General features: G+C 39.9%; 1 protein-coding gene across 3 annotated transcripts in view; it reads right to left on the reverse strand.

Annotated features, from left to right (window-relative positions):
- The window catches only part of MORC4 (MORC family CW-type zinc finger 4), a 54,379-nt gene extending 33,833 nt beyond the window's left edge, over positions 1–20,546 (reverse strand). For 2 of the 3 annotated variants that reach the window (XM_045537908.1, XM_045537907.1), the window contains exons 1-7: positions 20,167–20,540; positions 19,976–20,048; positions 12,395–12,527; positions 7,137–7,354; positions 6,237–6,384; positions 2,724–2,856; positions 2,272–2,400 (exon numbers count right to left, since the gene is read on the reverse strand). In XM_045537908.1, coding sequence (XP_045393864.1) covers positions 2,272–2,400; positions 2,724–2,856; positions 6,237–6,384; positions 7,137–7,354; positions 12,395–12,527; positions 19,976–20,048; positions 20,167–20,268 — 936 coding nt within the window. In that variant the 5' untranslated portion in view covers positions 20,269–20,540. Of the gene's footprint in view, positions 1–2,271; positions 2,401–2,723; positions 2,857–6,236; positions 6,385–7,136; positions 7,355–12,394; positions 12,528–19,975; positions 20,049–20,166 lie in introns of all 3 variants that reach the window. The other variant, XM_045537906.1, reaches the window with a different exon arrangement.
- Positions 20,547–20,751: the final 205 nt, after the last annotated feature.

Below are 20,751 nucleotides of genomic sequence, written 5' to 3' on the forward strand. Positions count from 1 at the left end.
AACAAAATTCCATACCACACAATTAACTTTTTTTTTTTGAGACAGAGTCTCGCTCTGTTGCCCTGGCTAGAGCGCAGTGGTATATCAGTGGCATCATCGTAGGTCGCTGCAACCTCAAACTCCTAGGCTCAAGCAATTCTCCTGCCTCAGCCTCCCTAGTAGCTGCGACTAAAGGTATGCACATCACCATGCCCAGCTAATTTTTCCATTTTTTTGTAGAGATGGGGTTTCATTCTTGCTCAGGCTGGTCTCAACTCCTGGCCTCAAGCCGTCCACCCGCCTTGGCCTTTCAAAGTGCTAGGATTACAGGTGTGAGCCACCATGTCTAGCCTGTACACTTCTAAAATTCCAAAATATGGGGTTGGGGTACATTGGGGTAGGAGAGTCCCCAAATTAGCATAAGAAGAGTGAACAAAGTAAAAAGAAGAGGACTTTGATAATTGATAAATAAATAAGTTATCATCAATGATCTTGTTCCTCGATGACCTTGGAGGAAATTTTATTCAGAGTTTCATTTTACTCATGCCTATAGTGAATCTGTTTGGTCTAAATTGTAATCTGGGCAGGTAACTGGTTTAATGAAAGGGGACTGACAAGAGTTGAGGTACATATGGAATGCATGGAGAGGAGTTGCCCTGACAGAATCCCACAAAAGAAAGAACCTAGAGACAGAAATATGTTATATCCTAAAATAGTAGTTGTAAAGTACTTCTTTAGACTGGTTCTGTTAAACCTACAGCACTAACATCCTAGCCTACATACAGTGATATGTATAACCAGCGTACCTACAGATGCTAACAATGCTAGCTCTGGCTCTGTTAAGTTGGGTTTGTTTAGGACTTTAAAAGAGTTTCCTAGTAGACAAGATATATGTTCCCCCAAAAAAGAAAACTGATCTGCTCATGAGTAAAAACTACATGGCTTTTAAAAAGGGGAATAACAATTTCTCATCTTTCATCAGAAAAAAAAAAACACAAAGCAAGCTAGACAGTGCCTTTGATAAAGCAAGTAGAGTGTAAACACGTTTCACTCTTGTTTCTTGGGCCAAGAGTGATGCTTAGCTACTAGGAAATAAATTAATAGAAAATTTCTTCATAACTGCATATGAGTTCTCAGCCTTTCAAAGATATTTTGTCCAAAAAGCCATCAACAAAGATGTGCCTAATTTCCATAGTTCATCTTAAGATTTCCTCTAGTATGTGAAATCCATTCCCAATGTAATTGAGGGTAGAAGTGAAAACAAGTAATAGCTCCTCCAAGTAGTAGCTGCCATTATGAGAAGTACTAGGAATTTTACGTGAAACCTGTGTAAGATTTACCTCACCCTAGAAAATCAACCTTTAATTTCCACTCTCCTAACGTCAATCAATGTAAGTCTAGACCTGTTACAACAAAAATCACTCTATATCCAAAAGATTAATAAGTTCTAGTCAACATTTTATTTCAATCAACATAATATATTTCAAAATTCCAGTATAAACTAAATGATATGTATTGCTCCTTATGGCACAGATTCCCAAACGTGGCTGCTCATTAGAATCAGCTGAGGATTTAAAAATAAATATTTCTTATTATTTAAAAAGGAAGGATTTTAGGCAGGGTGTGAGAGCTCATGCCTATAATCTTAGCACTTTGGGAGGCCAAGGTAGGAAGACTGCTTGAGGCCAGGAGTTTGAGACCAGCCTGAGCAAGAGTGAGACCATCTCTACAAAAAAAAAAAAAAAAATTAGCAGGGCATGGTGGTGTATGCCTGTAGTCCCAGCACTTTGGGAGGCAGAGGCCAGAGGATCACTTGAGGGCAGTAGTTCAAGACCAGCCTGAGCAACACAGTGAGACCTCCCAGGACCCCATCTCTACAGAAAAACAGAAAAATTAGCTGGGCATGGTGGCACGCACCTGCAGTCCCAGCTACTTGGAGGCCGAGGCAGGAGGATCCCTTGAGCCCAGGAGTTTGAGGTTGCAGTGGGCTATTATGATGCCATGGCACTCTACCCAGGGCGACAGAGCGAGACTCTGTCTCAAAAAAAAAATTATTTCAGAATCTACTGAACAAGAATCTCCAAAATCTCAGGACTCTGTATTATTTCAACAGTTTCCAGGTGATTTCCAATAAAACAGGTATATACATTAACATTTAAGAAATACTTCCTTAGAGTACACCATAATAGGATTTGTACTACAACACACATTTTTTAATTGGAGAAGCAAAGTTTTTATTTTTCTGTGCCAACCTGAAATAAAAAGGTCAATTTCATGTAGTTGTAAGGATACTGTGAAGGTAGGTTTATATATATCATATCCTACATTGGCCAGGCTCTTGGCAATTATCTGTGTAGTCACCTTCTTTTGACGCAGAAAAATTTTCATTCGTGGCTTCATGTATAGAATACCACAAAATGCCTATGGAACAGTTAAGGGAAAGTTATTATGTGATATTGCCAATTCTACTGACATCCCCATAAAACACAGCGAGCAACTGATGTCTATTCTGGACAAAGATTTGGCTCAGTTTCTAAACCTTGTTACTCTACGTCAACTATCACACTGAAGTGCTGCTGACTATATTAGCTAAACTGTTTCAGTGGAGACAGTGCAAAGGAATCCTAGCAGAAGATTAAAAGGTTGTCATCTTTATATAATTAAAATGAGATCCTGTTCTATAATACCTTCATGTTATAAGAAATCTTACCTCTCTTTGTTGAAGAAAATCCATTCTTACTCACCCGTAAAGAATATTCTGTTTCTGGTAGCTCAGAGGTAACACCACCAGTCTCTTTTTCTTCTGTGTCAAAGTCTGATACCAGGATGTCATATTGATCTGTGTCAAAGTCCAACTCAGACTTTCCATCTTTATTTCTGGGTAAAAGAGACAAGGACCAATCTAACAAAACTGGCTCCAAAGGATAAAAAATGCACTAGGAACCCAAGAGAAAAGAAACAATATAAACCAAAACTCAGGTATCTATTTCTTTCCCTGACTACCAATGCAAAGGAACTACAAACTACTTGGTTTGAGGATCACATAATATTCAAGGGTATTTCCATTCTAAATAAATTTACTATGTTTCATAGAGGTGGTGATGCCAAGTTAATAAGGAAAGAAACAGAGAAAGAATGTGGAAAGTCCGTGATCTGATAAATCAAACAGAAGTCCGCTATCCTCAAAGCAGGGTCTTAAAATAGATCCCAACTTTCCTCAGTACTGCTAAGTAAGTCACTCAACATTACATTTCCCCACTGAATAAACAGATGAATTAAAACCTACTTCTACTAACTTCAGACTAATAAGATACCATGATTTCCCCAGATCTAATCTTATTTCTTAGAAGGAAAAAATTGTTATAAAAACAGTACATATTTACTAGTCCTCTAGAATATCATTTATAGAATTATTACTTAAACATAACAGCACTAATATTCTTTTCATAGGGACCTTTATTCTTCCCATCTTTTTGGACCACTTAGCTTTAGTCCATTCCAAGACCCTGAGCTATATCAGTAACCACTGCCAGGGCAAAAAGGTAAGAACCATCTTTGTTCCTGAAAAAAAACTCAAAAACAAATGATGGATTTTAGAGAAAATGTATGTATCAGAATAATAGTTCCCAAAATTTGTTCTGTGAAATAGTGAAACAGTAGTCCCTCAAGATACTCTTAAACAAGAAATAAATAAAAGTTGTATGATCAAATAAAATCGAGAAACAATTCTTACCCTCAGAGTCACCTCATATTCCAGTGATACTTTCCCCTAATACTTCAGGCTGCATAAGCTCAGAGCTGCTGTGTTGAAAATGTACTTCCTTTTTCAGGGCTGGACCATAGCCACTATGGTATATAGTCTTATGAAGCCCATGTCACTGTACAATATTAATAACATATTCTGGATTTTCCAGGATAATCCTGATTCTTACTACCTCACCCCACCCTAATACATAAATCCTAAGGTTCCTTGTCCTCTTTGTTCCTGTCCCTGACCTTCCCCATCTAAGAAAAAGAAGTCTGAAGAAGTATGTTTACAAATTGGGAAATACTGCACACTATACTACTCTCTTAAATATTTTCAGTGCACATTAGTATATATATTAAAGTCTCTTAAGTCCTAGAATAAAACAGCATGGTAAACTTTGTTTAAACCAGCTTTTCCCAAATTTATTTGACCATGCAATCTTTTATTTATATAGGTTGAGTATCCTTTGCCTGAAACACTTGGACCAGAAGTATTTTGGGTTTGACATATGAAAAAATGCTCAACATCTCTAATCATCAGGAAAATGCAAATCTAAACCACAATGAGATATCATTTATCTCCAGTGAGAATGGCCTTTATCAAAAAGTCCCAAAACAATAAATGCTGGCGTGGATGCCGAGAGATAGGAACACTCATACACTGCTGGTGGGACTGCAAACTAGTGCAGCCTCTGTGGAAAGCAATATGGAGATACCTCAAAGAGATACAAGTAGAACTACCATTTGATCCAGCAATCTCCATTACTGGGCATCTACCCAAAAGAACAAAAGACATTCTATAAAAAAGACATCTGCACCCGAATGTTTATAGCAGCACAATTCACAATTGCAAAGGTGTGGAAACAACCCAAGTGCCCATCAATACATGAGTGGATTAATAAAATGTGGTATATGTATATAATGGAGTACTACTTGGCTATAAGAAACAATGGTGATATAGCACCTCTTGTATTTTCCTGGATAGAGCCGGAACCCATTCTACTAAGTGAAGTATCCCAAGAATGGAAAAATAAGCACCACATATACTCACCATCAAATTGGTTTCACTGATCATCACCTAAGAGCACATTGAGGAATAACATCAATCGGGTGTCGGGCAGATGTGTGGGGGAAGGGGATGGGTGTATACATACATAATGAGTGCGATGCGCACCATCTAGGGGATGGACACACTTGAAGCTCTGATGGGGGGTGGCAAGGGCAATATATGTAACCTAAATTTTTGTACCCCCATAATATGCTGAAATAAAAAAAAAGAAGTGTTTTGTTTTTGGGACTTTTTTTGGATTTTGGAATATTTGCATTATACTTACCAGTTGAGCATCTGTAATCAGAAAATCGAAAACTGAAATGCTCCAATAAGCATTTCCTTTGAGCTGTCATTTTGGCATTCAAAAAATTTCAATTTTGCAGCATTTTGGATTTTAGATTTTCAGATTAGGGATACTCAACTGGAAATACCTCAGGAAAAATGATCCTTTGTAATACAAATTATGTTACTTGAGGTTTTCTCAGTAGGACACAGGGAAGATCTAAATTACCAATGTGTGAGCCATTATACTTTTTTTCATTTTTAATTATAAGCACAGTACTCTCTATATAAATGGGGTCTCACTATGTTACCCAGGCTGGACTCAAAGTCCTGGGCTCAAGCAATCCTCCTGCCTCAGCCTCCTGAGTAGCTGGGACTTACAGGTGTTCACCAGCTTACCAGCACTATTTTCATGTAAGTTTTATCCAGCTAAGAAATGAGACTAAATACTTGACCCAAGGAGAAAAGGAAGAATGAATATATCTGACAATCTGTTCTATTAAACATACCAGTAATACATCTCTATTTTATATTAAAGGTTTTTAAGTTTTTAGTGTTTAGGTTTTAATCCATTCCTAAATGTATTCCATTCCACATGCCAAGATTAAACAAACGGCATATTATAGAGTATTTCTAGATTGTTTTATTAGTTCTAAAGACATGATCTTAAGCCAATCTCATTATAGTTAAAATTCATCTGCATCAAAGATTTTTCTACTTCTAATCCAGCTATTTTGGAAGCACTAATACAGAGGTCCTTATTTTTTATAGATAATGTTATTCATTGTTACTCTTAATTTCTCTTTCTCATACTTCATTTTCATTGTCAAATAGGTAAAATAACTATCACTTACCAATCCCAAAACAATGCCCATGAATATGAAATAGATATTTATAAAGGACTCTGAGTATCTTAGAATAATGTTGAACTGTCCTGATTATTTACGGCAATAGCCTCAGGATATGTGTTTCCACCTTAAAAGTGCCACATTTTACCAATAAGAACCATTATCTCAAACAGAACTGTGGTTCTAAGAGAAAGTTATGGAAAGGTATACAATGAGATAGAAATATGTATCAAAATTCATCTACTCTGCTTCTCTAGAAAGATTTATTAAAATGTGCTTCATCATACTACCTTTCCTTATTAGAATCTCTCACCCTTGGAATACTATACCTGCGGATGTTCCAAATGAGAACACGAGTGCCTTTTTTGCCTGGGATGGCATCAAACTGGGATAGCAGGTCATTTTCACTGTTGAAAATTGAATAGTTCAAGATGGCTTCTAGGCTGGGCAAGGAATCCTCAGTAACAACCATTTTTTGTAAAACCAAATATAGTCAAAGAAAAATTAATATTTTAGGATGTTATTGAGTATGAAGATCTGCCTTTTGGGTTGCATGTTTAGACAAAACTACGGACATAAAGCATGGGCATTATTGCCAGGGAAGAAAGGAAAGGGGGAAAATGGAGAAAGGTTGTAGAGACAAACACCAAAATCAGTTACCCCTGAAGAGTATAGCTTCAAAGATACAATGCAAACAAAAGCCTATATTTAAGACAAAGATCAAAGTCTGAATTTTTAAACTCTTTGGAAGCAATGAGTTCAAACCTTGTTGCTATACTGTTCCAGTGAAGACAACCTGGTGTCTAACAGAAATAACTATACAACTGTTATTTGTTATAGTGAAATGAGCTATTTTATCAGATAAGCTGATAAATAATATGTTTCTAGGAGTATGAATGCCGATGTAGCTACCCTTAGGGGGAAAAAAGGGAAGGCCCTGGGAACTTTACTGTGGGGGTGGGGGTGGGGGTGGGGGTGGGGGAGAGATATACTATATAGTTCAAGTAGCATGACAATGAAAATTTCAATATACCAAAAACATTTCTAAGCTTCTGTCAATGACCCACTTATTTTAAAAATATTTGATAGAGGACAATTCCAGTTAAATTTACGACATTTGAATACCTCTTTATGAAAACTTTTGATAGCTAGATTTGACCTGAAGTGGTTCCTATCAAAATAGATTAGACTAATTTTTAACCAACATTCTCCATTTCCAGAAAGGATATTGTTTTGCTGGTTGAATGGAACGATTGGTACAATAACTGCCTGGGCCTGGACACATTCCAGATAGGTCTGTGACAGGAGTCCAACAGTGAGAGTACCCCCATTCTTGGTGAAGACAAGAGCGTCCTTTCCTAGCCGCATGGAGCCTGATTTGAAACCATTACCAAAGACCCCGATGGGACACTGGCTCTTCCTTATTTCTTTATCTGTAAAGCCAAAGCTGTAATTACACAAGAAAAAAGAAATCAGAAAAAAGAAATCAGAACAGTAAAAAGCATCCTAAAATAGGTGACAAGCAGAATGTTTGGCTTACAAATAAAGAACACTTGTAAAAAGTCTCCCCTGTTTTATTCCTTTTGGTATTTCTGGGCAAAACTATTAAGTTAGAAACATAGGAAATTACTATGGGGTAATGAGACTGATTTTCCTGTGTGGTTTGTGTGTACATGAATAGTTCCACTACCTTAGAGTCACACTTTGTAAATGTAAAGAAGGTGTCTTTTCACTGGCTAACAGAGAGCTGGAGGTGGCCTTGGGCAACTGTCTTTCTTGTCTAGATAAAACAGCTCTGATTGCTAGAAGTTAGGATAAGGTGAAAAAAAGTACTTATCCAGAGAGGGTAACAAAAGTACCAGACAGTGGCACTGGTCAGAGGTACTGGACTAGGCAACTCCTAAACTGGTTATATCACCCTCCAGAAATCTGAAAGTCAGGGATCATATATCTTGACAATTTCAACTCTCCACCCAAAGGATAACCCTTCCAATTCTTATGCTCTGCTCCATCTGCTGGGACAGTTCATTGGAATAGGACCAAGGGATAAAAATAGGTAGTTCTGCCTCTGAATATCTGCAAACAGCTGCAGTATAACATCTTTCTTGTTCTATTAAGGGCCTATCACTGAGTCACCTCAACAGTCTCTGCAGTCCCTTATGATCAGCTTAATGTGGGAGCCAGAACCTTTCCTTTTCTTATATTTTCCATTCAGATACACACCAAAAATAACAGAACCTGAAAAAATTAAAGATATCAAATCTAGAAAATGATTATCTTCCCCTTATATTGTCCCTCATCACTGATAAAACTAATTTTAAGGATTGTTTCTCTCCAGATTGACTAATTTTACAATGCTGTATACTGCCATTCGTTCAATATATATTTAAATTGAGCACTTACTATATGACATGCATGGTGCTAATAAGCACTTAAAAGAGACATTGCTTGCCCTCACGGTTTCTAGTCTAAGGAAGAATTTCATATATAACAGATTATATGCTTCTCAACATCAATTAAACAGATACTCTATAGGCCACGACTTAGCAGCCTGGTCTTGACTTCTACTCTTTTCAGCAGGGTGGACCATGTGTCTGATTTCTGTTTCTTAAAGGTTGTACTTTTGTGTTTACTCTCTAAGGAAGGCCACCATCTTTTAATTTTCTATTTCAAAGTGTTATACAATAATACCATGTCTTCCTAGAGTAGATACTTTATAGGAGCTTTGTGTTTCCCACAAGTAAGTCTAATGACAGAGAAAGGTAATTTCTAGGGCAGTGATCCTCTGAAAAAGCCAAAAGAACATTGAGATTATGCTGTCTATGGACCTTAGTATTCTAGGAAATAGACTTATAAGTTGGTAAGATTCAGGCATTCCCATTCCTCTTGTGGAAGAATTGGCTAGAAAAAAACAGGGTCATTATGAGGATTAAATTATATACTGCATGTAAAACATATTAATTATAAAGTAGTATTCAAACTTTAATTTTAAACTAACTCTGGAAGTCATTCTGAGAATTGTCATGTGCTATCCCCTACTCCTACTTCAGATCCAATGTCACATCTAAAATGCAGGCCTCACTATAAATTATAATAATAGTCTTACCTATCATTTGAAATGAATTTGTATGGCTAATTGGACCTAAACTTTCTCTAATACCACAAAATCTTCAATTAGATGGTCATGGGAAAGTGGTAAAAATAGGGAGATAATATTAATCCCTTAATTTCCTAGCCTCTTCGGCCACCCATCACCTCTTTTTCCCTTTTTAAGTATTAATCTTCATTGTGTTACTTAGTTCGGGGAGACCAAATGACAATATAAGGTTGAGAAGATAAGTAGTAGGGCAGGGCCAGGACCAGAATGGAAAAGAATAAGAAGAGTGAAAAGAGAGGAGGTGGAAGCTCTGGATTTTTTGGTTATTGTTATGTTTCACTTAATTCTTCCCATATGCTCTTTTATTCTACCTAAGTTCCCATGTTAGGTATTCTATTTAACTGCAAATTAATCCCAGATACCAATCAAATAACCAACTAATTTAAAAGCCCTCAGCATACATAGTAATAGACTTGTATTTTATATAATTTGATATAGCTCAATAGTTTTCCATAGAGCTATCTTGGCTCAGAAGGGTGGTTTCTCTTCACTAAGTCAGTCTTGTTCTATCCTCTCCTATAAAAGACAACATTGTTTACCCGCCAAAGGGGCTTGGATACCACCTCTTTGAGTGGAATCCAAGAATACAGCAGTTTGCCCTTGAGTACCTTAAAATGTCAAGAATCTAGAGAGGTAAATTTAAATTGGGACTCTGATCAATGAAACAAACCTTAGCAAAATCCACGGACAAAATCCAGGGCAGGCACTGCTGTTTCCTAGATATAGTAGTGATATAATATGTAATATAAGAGAATGAAAGACTGCTAAGTAAACTGTTACTCTCTGGCTGTTGTTTTAGAAGAACAGACCTACTGGAAAATGCACTTCTGAGCACAGTTAACAAAGACCTTCAAATCTGCGGCTCTGTGGCTATTGTTAATCCTCAACCTTTGAAAGAGATTTTCCACCTTGCTGAAAAAAGGCAGCTGAATACATAGACTAGCTGATTCATACTCTATCCCCAGAAGCTAAAGAGAATTAGTTGTGGACTGTAAAGGAATTTAATGATAGGTTTTTCCTTTTTAATTTGATTTGCTTGAGATTACATGTTTATGGAAGAACTATTTTATCAGCCTGAAAATAGAAAAGAGTAGTATGAAGAGTTGGAAAATGGAAACAGGGTAACAACAAATGTTAGAGGTCAAATGGAATTTCTGTAGGCTCAACAATTTTGTATAATTACTTCTATTACTTTTTCTAAATACAAAAGTAATATGCCCACAAATGAAAAACAGAAAAATTAATATACCTAGTAATAATTTTCAAAGCTACCTTTAAAGTTCAATTATTTAAAAAGAAATTGTGAGAAGTGGAATCCTTGGTTAGAAGTTAGGATCAGACTAAATGTTCTCTTTTAAATCAATGGTATCTTCTCGCTGATTCAAGTTAAAATACAATTGCAAATACAATATAGTACATATATTAATACTACATTAAGGACACATTAGAATAATTTTCTAAAATTAATTTTTAAATATGATGAACAACTGCCCAGTTCAAATTGGAGGGAAACATTTGGTATGGTAAGGAAAATGCAAGTTTCTGCTTGTTTTGCTCCCTGGGGAGAGAACAAAAGTTTCAATGGATGATACTAATCCTTCATATTTCAACTCAAATGTCATTTCTTCAGGGTACCCTTTTTTGAGAATAGATTAGATCCCTCTGTTATATGCTCTCAAAGAAACTGTGCTCTTCCTTCATAGCATTTACCACTGGGTAGAATAGCCTATTTAGTTATATTACTAGTCAATTCTTTTCTTTCTCACTAAACTGTCAGCCATTTGAGAGCAAGGATCATGTCTGGTTCACCACTTTATCTCCAGTGCCTTGTACACAGGTGCTCAGGAAGAATTTGTTGAATGAATAAATGAATGAATTTATAACAAAAATTATTGCAATTATTTTGAAACCATCCTCCTCCTCCCTCCTACCTTATAAGTACTAACTTTCACAGATGTAGTTCCACAAACAAAATGGAAGTTGATCAGATTCGTTGGGCCCACTATTTGACACCCATGTCACTGGGATAAGGTGTAGTGGGAAGGAGTCATTAAGAAGATATGCAATTTTAGGGGAAAAAACTAGTATGTACATAATTAGATATAAATATTTTTGTTCCATCCCATCTAAAATTCTATTTTTCTTAATACATAATATTAACTTTAGGAGATACAACTGATGGTGTAAGTTGAAAACCAGGGCCAATTCTCTACCTTCACCAACATACTAGTCATATCCTTGTCTCACTTCTAGAGGCTTTCCCAAAATAGTCTTCTAATTAGGAGGGTCTGAGACAAGGTAAACAGACTTCTGAGTGGTAAAACATAACCACTCACTTTGCCCAAATTTCTTTTTTTTTTTTGATGGATCAAAGCTATTTCCCTACAAAACAGGGCTACTGATTTAGAATACCTACAAGGAGAACTAAAACCGAATGAATTGGTTTTCCATTTTTACAGTTCTGAGCCCCTTCCCTCCTCCACAGCAACCCCCAATGTTATTCGTGCTTCACACACTCTAGTGCAGAAAGCCACATGGAGAGTAATCAACCTCATCTGCTACAAATAGAGAAGGAAGGAGTTGAAGAAACACTCATCTTTCACTGAGTGATATGTGAAGACATTATACTACAAACTTACATTCTCAATCACCCTTTTAAAGTAATTAAATGAATTGAGTGGCAATAGAAATCTACCACCAACTGCAACAGTTAGAATTTCCTAACTTTGCAATTCTACTGCAAAACCTTCAAAGATTATGTGTGTGAATGCCTTCTATTTATCTTTCATGTGGCTTGATTATACCTAGATAGCTTCATGGTCTAATCCATAAATCATCCCAACTCCAATACTTCCGATTTATGAGTGAGTTTAGGTTAATATAAATCAGAGAAGGTCTCAGACCAGTGAAGGCCTTCAGGTCTTTATACTTGTTCTCTTTGCCTGAATTCTCATCCCTTGCTCCCTGTCCCTTTATCTAGTTAAATTCTACTCACCCTTAGATCTTAGCTTATACATAATTTCATATAGGAGGCTCTTCCTAACCTCTGGGATCAGATTGGGTTCCCCTGTTGACTCATGCCATGTACTTTCCTATCATTATGCTTACAGCTTTTTATCGATTACTTGCTTAATTATCTGAATTGCCAGCTAGGCTGTAAATTCTGTGAGGGCAGAAATAGTGTTTATTTCATGACTAGTGCCCTGGCACATAAGAGATGCTTAATGAACATAAGTTGAATAAATAAAAGGCAAGCAAAATATTAAAGAAAACTATTAAGCCTTAAATAGGGTTCATGCACTCAAGATAAGAAAATGAAGACATTTTTACCTGAGCATTCGGTGTAGTTTATGAGGTGTCATCCCACATCCATCATCAGTAAAGGTCAAACAAGATTTATTCTTGACCTCCTCAACATCTATAAAGACCGTCCTGGCCGATACATCTGGATCTACAGCATTATCTGCAAAAGGTAGAAATCTGTGATATTAGATCCCTTTTTTTTTCAATATTCTATCAAAATTTCTAGTTCAGTGCCTCTAAGACATAGAAACTATCCTTTATTCACCTCACTTGGATGTCCCAGAAGGTGAGCATGGAGCATTAATGGTAGTGCACTTACTGAATTACAGAGAACAGATATAATGGCAGATGGGGTTACAAAGCTGATTTCTAGATTTCATATCACTAATGTGCAATCTGCTATTCTATCTTCAAACTTCAGGGTCTGTGGGAAAAGTATTCCCATATACAAAGCATTTTGCTCCATTTCTGCCTTATTACTTCCTTTTTGTTTGTTTGTTTTGAGACAAGATTGCCGGCTAGAGTGCAGTGGTGTGATCACAGCTCACAGCAACCTCAAACTCCTGGGCTCAAGTGATCCTCCTGCTTCAGCCTCCCCAGTAGCTGGGACTAGGGGTACACACCACCATGCCCAGCTAATTTTTTCTATTTTTAGTAGTGTCTCTTGTTCGGGCTGGTCTCGAACTCCTGACCTCAAGCAATCCTCCAGCCTCGGCCTCGCAGAGTACTAGGATTACAGGCATGAGCCACAGTGCCCAGCCACATCTCATTACTTCTTATCTTTTAGCCACTTTACTGCTCATGAATACATACAGTAAAGAGTAGCTACCGAGAAAAGTTGAACCAGCAATTTTAGTAAAGGTAGATGCATATTACACAGATTATAGTTTGTGATAATTTTATCTTCTACTTTTTTACATCATCTCCTCTATTAAAGAACACAGATACTATCACCATTCCTGTTTATAGCCTAAGAGGCATTGAAAGAGTTAGAGGTTAAAATCAAAACATTTAATTTCCTTTCTAGATCTCAGTGATGGTAGCAAGCATACTTAGAAGGAGTGATTTTTGCTTAGGTATTTTGTAATAGTCTTAAAGGTGAGGCAGGCTGTCCACCCCTTATGAAATGAAGACCATAGAATTAAAGCAGAAAAAATATACAGAAAGGTTCACAATTCCTTCTGAATTATGTCTTCACAAGGGGTTAATTATTTAGGATTCCAAAGACATCAAATATAGTCATATTCTAACTTATGTGTCATGTCCACAACTCCAGGGATGCCATTGCCTAGTGGCCACATCCTTTTGCCACAGGCACCAATTTACTGTCAATCACTAACACCTGTGGCTCATTGGTCCCAGTGGAAGAGCAGTCTGTACAATCTGTTGGCTAGATTCCTTAATCATTCCTGTCTTTTTTTTCTCTATATATTTTTAGCTGTCCATATAATTTCTTTCTATTTTTAGTAGAGGCAGGGGAGGGGGGGTCTCGCTCTTGCTCAGGCTGGTCTCGAACTCCTGAGCTCAAAGGATCCATCTGCCTCCGCCTCCCAGAGTGCTAGGATTACAGGCGTGGGCCACCACGCCCGGCCTCATTCCTGTCTCTTTAAGGAAAACAGAATCCTTCCCTTCCACCTCTTCCCTTTTCCTGACATTCTATACTATTTTCCTGATGCCACATTACTGGGCTGAGAGAGCCAGGTGGGGTCCTGGTTGTATATTCATCCCATCACTACTGATCAAATCATGGCATTTCTCTACTGAGAACATCCCTTACAACCAACAGTATTACACATATTCAAAACATTCATTTTTTCCAATACAATTAACAGTATCAGTTACAACCACTTGGATCTGTGGAATGTCCATCAAATAAGACACAGATTAATTTCAAGGGCCACAATGGTGTTGTCAGAGTCATTGATAAAACTGTCACTGATTGTAACCTGTACAAGTCTTAACAGCAGTATAGTATCACCAGTCTCAGAAGGCAGTTAAGAGGTCTGATATAGTCAATCTTTTTTTTCACAGAAGGTCCCAAAGGAAAATTTATTTTATATGGGTAGCAGCCACTTCTTTTGCTTTCATTATTATTTTTAATTGAGACATAATAATTGTACATATTAATGGGGTACAGTGTGATATTCTGATACATGCAGACAATGTCAAATCAGTGTAATTAGCATATCTATTACTTCAATCATTTATCATTTCTTTTTTGGGAACATTCAAATTCTACTCTTCTAGCTATTTGAAAACACACAGTAAATTGTCTTTAATTATGTTCACCCTAAGTGTTATAGAACATTAGAACTCATTTCTCCTAACTAGTTTTGTATCCATTAACCAACCTCTGGCTATTCCCCTCCCCCCTACCTTTCCCAGTCTCTAGTAACCACTGTTCTACTCTCTACTATAACTTTTTTAGCTTCCATGTATGAGAACATGCAGTATTTGTTATTCTGTGCCTGACTTATTTCACTTAACATAATGCCCTCTAAACTTATCCATGTTGCTATGAATGACAGGATTTCATTCTTTTTATGGCTGAATAGTATTCCATTGTGTATATATACACACCACATTTTCTTTATCCATTCATCTGTTGATGGATAATATAGTCAATCTTTAAGGACCAGATGCAGCCTAAGGCCTGTGGAATATGGCAAGACAAATGGGCTAACTTTTGGCAGGAGTTACAAGTCTGGCATGCAATGGCAGCTTTATCAGAAATATAGTTCTTTACTTTGTTGAGAGGCAGAAGTTTTTTTCTGTAACTGACAGAAGGATTCAGCATTGTATAGCTGCCTACATCATTTCAAAAAACTTTACTTGGCAAGCAGGCCCTGAATTGTGTTGGGATTTATAGCCAAAGTCATTGTGACTGATGCAACCTGTCAACTAACTGGACATCATTTATACATTGAAAACTTTGGACACAGAGGAATTTTTTCTAACACTATAAGGACATTCACATTTCAAACATGTAACACATACCACCTGCAATTACACATTTATACAACAGTACGTTCAATGAATCAGCTGGAAGGCCTTTTGCAAAATCATTTTAACCTTTTACCTCTTTACTGCAAGTTTTGACCAAAGTTTACTAGGTATGTTTTTTACAGGAACACACCAAAGAGTTTTAACACAGGCACTTCAGGAGTCATAAGATAGCTGCCAGGAGCAGCTAGATATTTTATCTTCTTGGCTGGAAGCTCTTGGAATACAGGGGGGAGGGAGCACGCAAGGGGCCAGGGTCAGCTAGAGCAGCAAGGAGAAAGAGATCAGTGACAGGTACCAGCAAGCACAGTTTTGCACTTACTTTCAGTTTTCTGTGGCCTTTCACTTGGCCTCAACAAATTATACTAATAAGGTCGGCGTCAACGTATGATAATAAGGCACCAATCTGGCAGCTGGTTTCAATCCTTCTTGCTACTTAACCCTCCAAAAATTTACCAACTTGTGGCATATGCTATCAGATCCCAGGAAATCTATCTTCTCCCCTAACCCAGTCCACCCAGCCCAGGAACAGAAAGGACAATGAGAGAACCCTTCCTCCTCTCCCCTCACCCACCACTCAGGTGAGAGCTGCACTGTCAGATCCTGGAGGGTCTTCATCCCCTAACCTGGCTGCACAATCCCACATGCTACCAGATCCTAGGGAGTCTTATCTCTCCTAACCTGGCCTGTTCTATCCCTTAGTAGGAGAATCTTATCTCTACTTTCCCCTTGCCCACCACTTGGGCAAGAGCATGAGAAACCAGATCCTGGAGAACCTATCTTTATCCCCTAGTCTAGTCCACTTGACCCCTTGTCTTCTAAAAAAGCATTGTAACTGATGCCTCAGACCTCAGCAGAACCTGGGAAGCAATGAGAAACGATTCCACATCAGCCCCCCAGTCAGCCTCCCGGGAGAGATAGGATGGCAAGTGGGAGACAAGGGCTTTGAGGTAGCACTTCACAAGCTTCTTATCCTTTCCTGTTCCAGTAGGATCACAAGGCTCCCATCCTCACCTGATCTCAGAGGACAGCCTATTTGGGCCAAGCGGTTGCCCTACAGGCATCCTGCAAGTATCTAAAAGTATTCTTGCCTAAAAGTAAGGTCATTGAAGGAGCTCAGGAAATTTCACCCCAAAATACCACTCCTTGCTATAAAGAATATTTTGAACTAAAGGCCATTCAAGATAAAAAAAAAAAAAAAAAAGCACTGGAGGGGGCTTTCCCTCTATCTGCATAAACTGGACTGACCGGATCAAAAGATCAAAGGGGCAACTGACTTCCCTTCCTCTCCCTGTTATCTCACAGTATTGCAGGAAAGAAGATCAAGAATGCAACCAGGGCCGGGCGTGGTGGCTCACGCCTGTAATCCTAGCACTCTGGGAGGCCGAGGCGGGAGCATCGCTCGAGGTGAGGAGTTCGAGACCAGCCTGAGCAAGAGTGAGACCCCCGTCTCTACTAAAAATAGAAAGAAATTATCTGGCCAACTAAAACTATATATATAGAAAAAATTAGCCGGGCATGGTGGCGCATGTCTGTAGTCCCAGCTACTCGGGAGGCTGAGGCAGGAGGATTGCTTGAGCCCAGGAGTTTGAGGTTGCTGTGAGCTGGGCTGACGCCACGGCACTCACTCTAGGCACTCACTCTAGCCCGGGCAACAGAGCAAGACTCTGTCTCAAAAAAAAAAAAAAAAAAAAGAATGCAACCAGACCTGGCAGAAATCATTTAAATATAATACCTGTCTCTCAGGTTAATTGAATTTGCAAAGAGAATCATTTACAAGTCTATCTGTTTCCCCCAGCCATTCATCCTCCCTTTTGCCACTGGCTGCCCCTAAACAGAATTATCTGTACTTTTCATCTCCCCCTCCCCTCCAAAAGGACAGGTATAAAAAAATCTGAACTTCATGGGGATATTGAGTAATCACTCTGTGATTTTGTATGGCAGAGTTGATCTTTCAGGGAACATTTTTGGGGAGAGGAAGAAAAGGGAAGTTTCCCCTGGCCCCCACATCATCAACCTCTGGCACAAGTCTATTCTTTTTCCTCTGTTCCACATCCCCACACGTGCGCACAGCACTCAAATGACCACAAATTTGAAATTTAGAAGTCATTTTTTTTTGTCTCTCCCATGCCCTATAATACATCCCTTAAGCTTTCTCATACCTTGCTTTTTCTATTCCCATTGTAATTCTCTTAGTTTACAGAGTTTTTTCTTTCTCATCTGGATTATTGTGATAATCTCCTAATAGTCTTTCAAATCCATGTCTCTCTCTCCGGCAATCCATCTTATACACTGCTACAAGATTAACTTTCCTGAAGCACAGCTCTGATCATGACATTCCCCTGTTCAGAAAACTTTAGACTAAAAGGCCAAATACCAGAGCCTACCAGTCACATCCTGATCCCAGATCACCTTTTTAACCTCATTTCCTACTTGGTACTTGGAGTAAAAAAAACCTGTGTTTTAGTCCTGGATCTGCCACTTACTACACATGTAACCTCGGAAAAGTCAATTAAATTCTCTGAACCTCTGTATCATCATCTGCAGGATGAAAAAATAATAATACTGTTTACCTCAATGGGTAAAGTTAAAAAGGTATTCGTGAACGGTCTTTGTAAACTTTCTAAGCACCTATAGATTTTACTATTTGTGAACTCCTTGCTCCAGTTAAACTCAACTATTCAGTGTTCTTCATGCTTTTGTTCATCCAGTTGTCCCTTTTGCCTGGAATGCCCTCCCCCCCATATCCACATGTCCCAATCCTTCAAATCTCAGCTCAAATGTCACCTCCTCCACAAAACCTTTCCTAACCCCCCTCTTCCTGATAAACTGGAAGTCATTACTCTTTCCTCTAAACTCCCACAGCACTTGTTTACATCTTTGTTGATATATCACTTCCTATTTTGTTGTTATACAAAACATAAACCTTCTGTACATATTTTATCTCCCCTACTAGAAGAATGAATCTGTGTTGTATTCATTTTTGTACCTACTACAGTGGACTTGCACACAATGGGTGCTCAATAAATATTTACTGAATGAATGATTCACTCGAAAATTAATGCCTAAGTAGAGAAAACTATCGAAGGAAAACCCAAAATGCAAGCTTTGGATTACCAGTTAACACTTTGCTCTCCCTTTTTCCTATTATTAACATTATCACAAATAGCTGTGATCTGATTTTAAAATCTGTATACATGTGTGCATGCATGTGTATGTATAATACACATATACACTCGCACTCCTATTGGACATCTTAGGCCAGGCTTAATGTAATGCTTAAGACAAAAATCACATATATTCAAAATTACAAATTGAAAACTCATTAAATCACCTATAAAGTAAATTAAGAACAGGTACATGTGGTTTTACACAGTTCAAAGGTGAGGGAACAATATATTTGTCTCCCATCCCCCACTATGTAAATTGTTGCGTTCTCCTCTTTAGGCCTCTCTCTCTTTTTTAAAAAATTAAAGCACATAGATTGTATTCTACTCTGCAGAGATTTGCCTGAGGCATAGTGCCAAACCTTAAAGATACAGTCCCTGTTCTCTAGGATTTAAAACACATCAACACCACTTTTCCTGGACCTTCTAAGTAAATCACACATCTTCTAAAGCATTAGGTGTTATAGTCAAACTAATTATCAAAGTTGTCTATCACCTTTTCAAATTAACTCTCCTATCTCCTGCTGCCCGCTGACTTCTTGCCCAAGGCAACTCTCATGGCATGGCCACAGCGACTGTTTAAGTAAGGACTGGGGCTCAGGTGGAGAACTTTGAAACCATTTTCAAGATTTTGTTCTGTGCTACCTTGCCCCATAAATATTTTTTCCTCCTTTCAATTTTTGAAGCATTTACAATGTGCTCTGCATGCTGCTGCATTTTATGCAGGACTGCTTTTCTTCTTTGCTTTCCACACAGCATTTAGCACACTGCTGCTGGTGTACTTGGCTTCGAGAGATGAACCGAAAATGCTTTAAAAGCAAACACAGGTGGAGGGAGAGGTTAAGTCCTCGGTATTCATTCCAGCGGTGTGAGGGCGCTCGTGGACCACGGATCCAGCCCTCCGCAGTCGCAAGGAGCCAAATGCACTCGTGTCATCTCTTAAGAGATGTCCCATCATTCCTAGACTTTCTTGTTTCAAAAGTTAAGGAACTCCGTTTTCCAGACCCAACCTCTAACCCAGTCCCCAGGACCCTAACCGATCCTCTAACCGTGCCCCTCTGCTAACTGGGCATCCTCCGTTGGTCGCCCATCCCCGCGGAGCCCAGCTGCCTCGGGGCCAGGTATTTTTATGCATTTCCTTTTGATTATTAACTAAGTTATCCTAAAGTGCCCGGAACATCACGACCCAGAGAGAACAAGCACACAGGGGTCCTGACCCCTCAGACACACCGTGTTTCCTCAGCTTTATTCCCGGAACCTCGTCCCTGGCGAGAGAGCCGTCCCCCTCCTCCGTCTGCGGAGCCGGGGCCGGCCCCAAGGCCCCCACCCCAGCCCCGGCCCGCCCCCGCGCGGCTCGGCGCATTCCTCTCGCGTCCGCGGCACCACGCTGGCACCACTGCCTCGGGCGATCGCGGCCGGGCCCGCCCTCGCCACTCACCTAGCAGCTCCGCGATGGCACTGAAGGGTCGCGTGTGGCTGCTGGAGTTGCTCTGTAGGTAGCGGGGGCTCATCTGGGGGCGAGAGAAGGTCCCGTCCCGCGTGAGGCCTCGGCCCGCTGGGCCCTCCCCGCGCGCCCCCCACAGTCCCGGGGCCCGCGCGCGCGTCCGCCCCCTCGGGCCCCCGACCTACCGTGCTCAAGCGGATTCCGAAGGCCTGCGGGGCGCCGCCCGGCCGGGCCAGCCCGCAGCCGGGCGCGCCAGGGCCCCCGAGGGCCCCTCGGTGCAGCAGCATTTTTTTGGCCGCCACGATGCTCGTTTGCTGCCGCCGGACTCCTCGCCCGGCCGTCCCGAAACTAGCCCTTCGCTCGCTCCCACTCGCAGCTGGCAGCGGCCGTCCGGGACTGGCCCTCGCTCGCTCCCACTCGCAGCTGGCGGAGGCGGGGCACGCTCCAGCCACCTGTCCCGGGCGGGAGGGGTGAGGCCGGCGGAGCCGAGCGGCGGCCCCGCCCTGTCAGCACCTCACCCGACCCACCGACTGCTGGGGCTCCTTCAAGGGCCGTACAGAAATATGGCGACCTCCTGACTGCCGCTCCTTGATCCCCGCCCCTAATTAATTCTTGGCGTTTGCCATAGGCCAGATCGCCGAGCGGGAAAGCACGAGGGGGGGGGGCGCGCGTGGGAAGGGGCGGGAATGAGGCAAGAGGAGGGAGAGCGTGTATGGGATTTCTGGAACGGAGTCGCACTGAGGCTGCATGACTAACGGGCAGGATAAGAC

The sequence above is a fragment of the Lemur catta genome, chromosome X (assembly GCF_020740605.2).
Source record: "Lemur catta isolate mLemCat1 chromosome X, mLemCat1.pri, whole genome shotgun sequence".
Lineage (NCBI taxonomy): Eukaryota > Metazoa > Chordata > Mammalia > Primates > Lemuridae > Lemur > Lemur catta.